A 6182-nucleotide genomic window follows, 5' to 3' on the forward strand; every position below is an offset into this window, starting at 1 on the left:
GTATACTATTTCTCTTTTCAATTATTTTGTAATAAGTAATTTATTTTTTGTTTCTTTCTCTCTCTGGTTCAAAACTCTTCCTTCTTTCTTTTGTATTTTTTGCCCTCCCACTACTTTTTCTTCATTCTTTTATTTGCTTTGTCTTGTATATTATTTATATTTTGTTCTTATTTAATTATGTAGAGTTTTTAATACAATGTTTTGTGTTGCATTATTGTTAAATAATATAGGGTCAATTGTAATTTCTTTTCCTTCTCGGCTTTGAGTTTGTTTAGAATGGTTCTCTAATTATTGTAAATGATAAATTTGTCTAAATAAAATAAGTTGGGAGCACCAATGTGAGTAAATCAATTATATTAATATTGATTGAATCACCCAATCATATTATCTTTCTTGACTTACAAATCAAGAACTTTAATTTTTGTCCAATAACTTATATATATATAAATATATTTGTTTTAACTTAAAATAATCTTACTTCTAAATTTTTATATAAGTTTTCACAATATTTTATGTGTTTCCATGGTATTGACATGGTGGTCAATTGAGTCACTGACCCTAATAAAGACATTGATATTTTCATACTTGGTTTACAAATTTACAAAAAAAAAAAAAAAACCTAATTATAATAATAAAATCTTGGTTAAAAAATGAAATAGTTAGAAAAGATAGCTCTAAAATATTCTACATTTAATCATTAAAATTTTAAATTTTGAGTTTAATCTCAATTTAGTAGTAAGTTTTAAAATATAGCAATTTTTTTTTTATTAAAATTTGAGTTTTATCTCAATTTAATCCTAAGTTCTAAAATATAGCAATTTTTTAAAAGTTTTATTTGAATTTGGTTCGAAGGTTTCAAGATTTTTTTTTTCTTTTTACTAAATTCAATTTGGCTTTAGTATAAATGTTTATTAATTAATTAAACAAAATTATAATTAACTAAATTTCACTATTTTTCATCTTGTCTAAATTCAATTATCGTTATTTTAAAATAATTAATAGACATTGATGTGAATGGTTGAAATTGTATATTTAATGAGAAATCGATGTTAAAACTGTAAAATCTCAAATCATAGACCAAGTTGAAATAAAATTCAATTTTCAAAAGTAAAATTGTAATACTTTGAAGTCTAAATACTAAATTGAAACTAAACTCAAAATTTAAGGACTAAAACCTCCTACCAATCTGGAATGAAAATTAGTGTAAACCTAATGAGATTTCTTTGATGGACTAATCATAATTGACTTGAATGCAAATGTTACTAAATGTCTTTATACTAGTTTACTTAAAATTACGAATATGTCATATTTGCTGCTTGATTCTAACAATAATGATAATGGTAATGGTAAAATTTAAAAGTGACAACAAATTCATAATTATAACTATAAAGTTAAAGGTAATGAGTCTCATACAAGTTTCAAACTAAATCAAATTGACGACCTCCTACCCTCTCAATCAAATTATATTCTTTGATTACTTACTTGAGATAGACCTTACATTTCGTTACAATTATGAAACACAAGTAATTAAACATCATTAATTTGTATAACCTATTTTTAAAGTATAAAGTAGAGTGATAGTTGTGATTATACTCTCAAATTTTCTAGAGTAAAAAATGAATTTTCAAACTTAGGTTAAAATTGGATCCTCGAACTTACAATAATCGTAAGAATCAAATCTCAAAATGGTAAAAATTAAACATTCAAACATATATAGTTATATACAATTATATACATACATAGATATGTATGTATTCAGATTCATAACATTCAACATTCTATTTTTTAATATAATTACAAAACATGAATTCTCCTCGGTGAAAGTAAAGTGTAACACCAATTATTATAGAAGATACTGGAGAATGCATGCTTTTAGAGAGTAATATATTATTCACATATGATATTATAGATCTAAGAATAACATAAAATGATCCAAGAGTCCAAAAAAAAAAAAAAAACGAATAGGAGTTTGTCCCAAATTGTAAAGAACACGAAAAAATAAACATAGAAATTTAGATGAGTATTGAGAGAGTTTAAACCAGAGTTTTTGTACAAATGACCTGATCTTAAGCGTTTATAACATTTTGCTTACATCATAACTCACTATCCCATTTTGTTAATTTACTGCGTTAGATATGACATGCATATCATCCTAACGTGATCAGTGACCATCCTTATTGTCATCTTCATCTTTAAATCTAACAAATTAAGTAGAAGAAGAATAAGAAGCACAACAAACATTCTTGGTATTGCATTAAGAATGACCTTATAGCCATATCATGATATTCATTTTTATCAACAAAAAATTTACTAACTGTGTGAGAGAAAAAGACACACAATATAAACATCACACTAGGATGATACAAAGCATTGGAGTGATACATATGACTATATCTAATTTGACAAAATGAGATAATAAGTTATGAGGCAAGCAAAACACTTTCACGAAAGACTATCCTTACAAAGATCTCACGATAAGAGAAAGAATATAAAAAAAATAATAAATATTTTTTAAATGTAAGAACATATATATTTCCTAAATATATATAACAAAATTTTAAATTTTATGTTATATATATTAATGTAACTGTTAGCACAATAAAAATTTATTTGATATCCATTTAAAATTTTGGTTTACTATATTTGAAAACAACTGTTATCTTTAATTTACAAGTTTTTTTTATTTAAGGAAAGTTTATGTTGAAGTTTATACATTAAACAAACATAAACTCGAGGATTAAACTATAATTTAAAGGAATATTATTCTACGCTATCCTGGAGGGTGGTATATCAGCGTCCTGTTAAAAGATTCAAAATCACACGCAACTCGCTAGAGGGCTAATCTCTCTCTATTTTTCCCCAAATTGAAAACCCTAATTCATTCCATTCTCTCCATTTCTGAGAGTTGAGCAAACGAAATCGAAGCACCATGGTCTTCTATTTCAAAGCCCGGCCTGACGTCGGCGATTACACCATTTTCATGGGGCTTGACAAGTACGAGAACGAGGAGCTCATCAAATACGGCTTCATCGAGGATATTTGGTAATCTTTCCTCTATCTCTCTTTGTTATTTATGTTTCTTTCGCGGCTTGTTGTTTGATGTCAATTTCATTGAGAAATGGTTGTAAATGGTTTCTCTTGATTAATCAAGTCGGGGGATAAAGTGCTGCTGATGTTTACTTTCTTCGTTGATGTATTTGGAAATTGATATTCGATTTTCTTTTTTGAGTTTAAAGGTAAATCAATCTGGTTGGTTGTTTTTTGTTCTGATTTAAATCAATTTCCTTCCCTTTGTAGAGCTTTATGAAACTGAAATTGAATACATTTGAGGATGTCTGGCGGATTATGAAGAGAATGAAATGAGTTTCCTGTCTTCATTGATATCTGGATTTTTCATTGCACAATCTTTTATTAAGTGATACAGGACTCGGACTTATCATGGTCTTGACCACTGTTTTAAAAACCCTGGTGTGCCTAGGCTTAAGGCACAGGTTTGGCGCCTTGTCTTGAAAAAGCAAGGCTCACAAACTAAGGCGCGCCTGCCTTCTGGGATGCCAAACGTCTCAAAGCCTGTACCTTGGGGCTTTTTCATTATTTTTAGAAAATCGTAATAATTGGAGGTTTTCCCCCTTATTTTTAATATGGAACAATTAAATTTAGTAAGACTAAATGAAATTTTCTTGTGTTAGAGAGGGTTTTTCCCCCATATTTCTATTCAACTATGTTTTCACTCCTCAATATAGTACTTTTATATATAATGTGCCTCACAAAAAAAATCCATTTGTTTTTCACCTTGTACTTGAGTCCTAGAAGACCATTGCTCTTTATTGCACCTTGAACTTTAAAAATTACTGACTGTTTTGTGGCATTAAGAACTAAGGGGTTATCATTTAGTCTTTTGTATCTAGTTTTTGTTTTAGGGAGGACTTGGCTTAAGTTTTCTTCTATTCACAATGATTGTTTTGTGCAGGTTCCATGTGGACAAGATGTCATCTGCTCATGTATATGTGAGACTGCAAAAAGGGCAGACCATTGATGATATTAGTGAAGGGTTGCTGGAGGATTGTGCCCAGCTTGTAAAAGCAAATTCTATTCAAGGTAAAATTTGAACAGTTTTCTAGAAAATAGGAAAATGTTAGCTCTTGACGTGGTGAAATATGTTTGTTTTTTCATATATCAAACCTTTAAAATACATGTGCCTGTTTCTGAATTGTGTCACGAGGTAGAGAATATTGACTATTATCATTTTTATCTGTGACAGGAAACAAGGTGAACAACATCGATGTTGTGTATACACCTTGGTCCAATTTGAAGAAAACTGCTTCGATGGATGTTGGCCAAGTTGGTTTTCATAACCCCAAGATGGTAAGCTTAATTGTTTTAGTTTGGCAAGTGGATATGTCCATAAGCATTTTGTTTTATTTTATCTTTCCTTTTTCTTTTTAAGTATTTATGGTTCTTTTATGGATGGGAATATTCAAGGTGATTCACAAAGCCTTTTTCATACAAAATTCAGGTCCGAACTGTGAGGGTGGAAAAACGGATCAATGACATTGTCAATAGATTGAACAGAACTAAAGTGGAAAGGAAGCCTGATTTGAAAGGTAAATTGGAAATGGCGTTTTTGTTGAAATTTTCCAGTGGCATACATGATACATCAAACATATCATGGTCGTCCCATCTTCACATCATCACATGCATATGTACTAGTAAAACAGTTGACAAGCACTTTGTTTTTCATTATACAGCCGAACGTGAAGCAGTGAATGCAGCTGAAAGAGCAGAGAGGAAGCAACACTTGAGAGATAAGGTTGGTGACAACTTTTTGTTCGGTCTCTGAAATTACTCCTTTTGTCGGTCTACATCTTGGATTTTTATATTTCAACATTGCCCTCTACCCCAAGGGAGAAAAATATTTTTTCCAGAATCTAGTTGATACATATGCATATGAACTGGTTACTATTTTATCCCAAATCGGTATGTATGGGATGAGCCCTGACTTCTATATGTTACTAAAGGAAAGTACACACATAGAAATAAAAACAATCGTATTTTCATGATGGCCTTAGCTTAGCTTTTCCTTCACACACATAAGCAAAATAAAGAAACTGGTGGATTTAAAGCTCCTGTATTTTCTACGTAGACATTCTTACTCTAACGTTGTACTTTACTCTATAATTGTTTTGCTTCACAAGTCTAGAAGTGTTTATCTAGCAATTGTATGTTTAGATATTTGCTAGTGAGTATAACCATATTGACCATTGCTAGCAATATATTTTTTCGCCATTAAACCAATGTTCTCAGACCTGGTTTTGTTTGCTAGGTGGTTTTCATGAAGTATTGTGATTCTTTTCATGTCTAGTTATAGTTAAGTTTCATTTTGTAGAAACGCCGCGAGGAAATGGAAAGGTTAGAAAAAGAGAGGCAAGCAGAGTTAAGGAGCTACAAGGGTTTAATGGTGTCTGAAAAGATGACATCTAACAAACAGATTGCAGCAACAAGCAAATCACTACAAGAGCTGGAGGATGATTTCATGTGATCGAATTGATCCGCGGTTCAAATGCTGCAAAAACTAGCAGCAGCTAAACCTGCTCGTCCGTAGAGATGGCCATCTGCCCAATCCAGTTTGTGGTTCTTGGCCCAAAGTTGTTCTCTCGTGAGTGAGTGATCAAATTGTCTTTAGCCTCGATGATATTCAACTCTATTGTGTCTAGACACTTGATGACTATACAAATGGAAAATTGCTGTGCCTTTCAAGATAGCGGAGAAATGGTGTTCTGTAAGTTGTAATTACTGTTACTCTTGTTTAATGATGATAAATTCAGCTCGTTTTGGCCTACTTTTTTCTTTTTCATAGTAAGAAAAAGGATGTCATTTTTCTTTTGATATGGATTTTTTCATCTAGCTTTATATTGAGTGGTGATTTTTCATTTTGGTATCTCTTTTTTTTTTGGTTGCTTGATGAACCCCACCTAGTTTCTTCCAAGGCAGGTGAAAAGCTGTCATTGAAATTTGAAAGTCTGGCGTGTTTGCTTTTAGAAAAAGTAACTTCTACTGCAAAAAAAAAAGCATTTGTTTTTCTTTGTTTCTTCCATGTCATTTGAATGCTTTGGTTGACTATTTCTCTAAACTACGTCTCATAAAGGTAAAAGTATTGGTCGGGTAAATGTTTTGATGTGCAT

The 6182-nt window shown here is 30.6% G+C and overlaps 1 protein-coding gene across 1 annotated transcript; it reads left to right on the forward strand.

Moving 5' to 3' along the window:
- The first annotated feature begins 2760 nt into the window (after positions 1-2760).
- LOC101214540 (coiled-coil domain-containing protein 25) lies at positions 2761-5916 on the forward strand. The gene is made up of 6 exons (XM_004136246.3): positions 2761-3042; positions 3971-4098; positions 4262-4365; positions 4517-4604; positions 4749-4810; positions 5387-5916. Exons 1-6 carry the CDS (start codon positions 2930-2932, stop codon positions 5537-5539), a joined length of 648 nt encoding a protein of 215 aa, XP_004136294.1. The 5' UTR covers positions 2761-2929; the 3' UTR covers positions 5540-5916.
- Positions 5917-6182: the final 266 nt, after the last annotated feature.

Source organism: Cucumis sativus, chromosome 3 (assembly GCF_000004075.3).
Source record: "Cucumis sativus cultivar 9930 chromosome 3, Cucumber_9930_V3, whole genome shotgun sequence".
NCBI classification, from domain to species: domain Eukaryota; kingdom Viridiplantae; phylum Streptophyta; class Magnoliopsida; order Cucurbitales; family Cucurbitaceae; genus Cucumis; species Cucumis sativus.

Coding starts and splice junctions, on each gene's coding strand:
- LOC101214540 (XM_004136246.3), top strand. CDS start 2,930: ATGGTCTTCTATTTCAAAGCCCGGCCTGACGTCGGCGATTACACCATT. Junction 4,366..4,516: donor GTTTTCATAACCCCAAGATG/GTAAGCTTAATT, acceptor TACAAAATTCAG/GTCCGAACTGTGAGGGTGGA. Junction 4,605..4,748: donor AAGGAAGCCTGATTTGAAAG/GTAAATTGGAAA, acceptor TTCATTATACAG/CCGAACGTGAAGCAGTGAAT.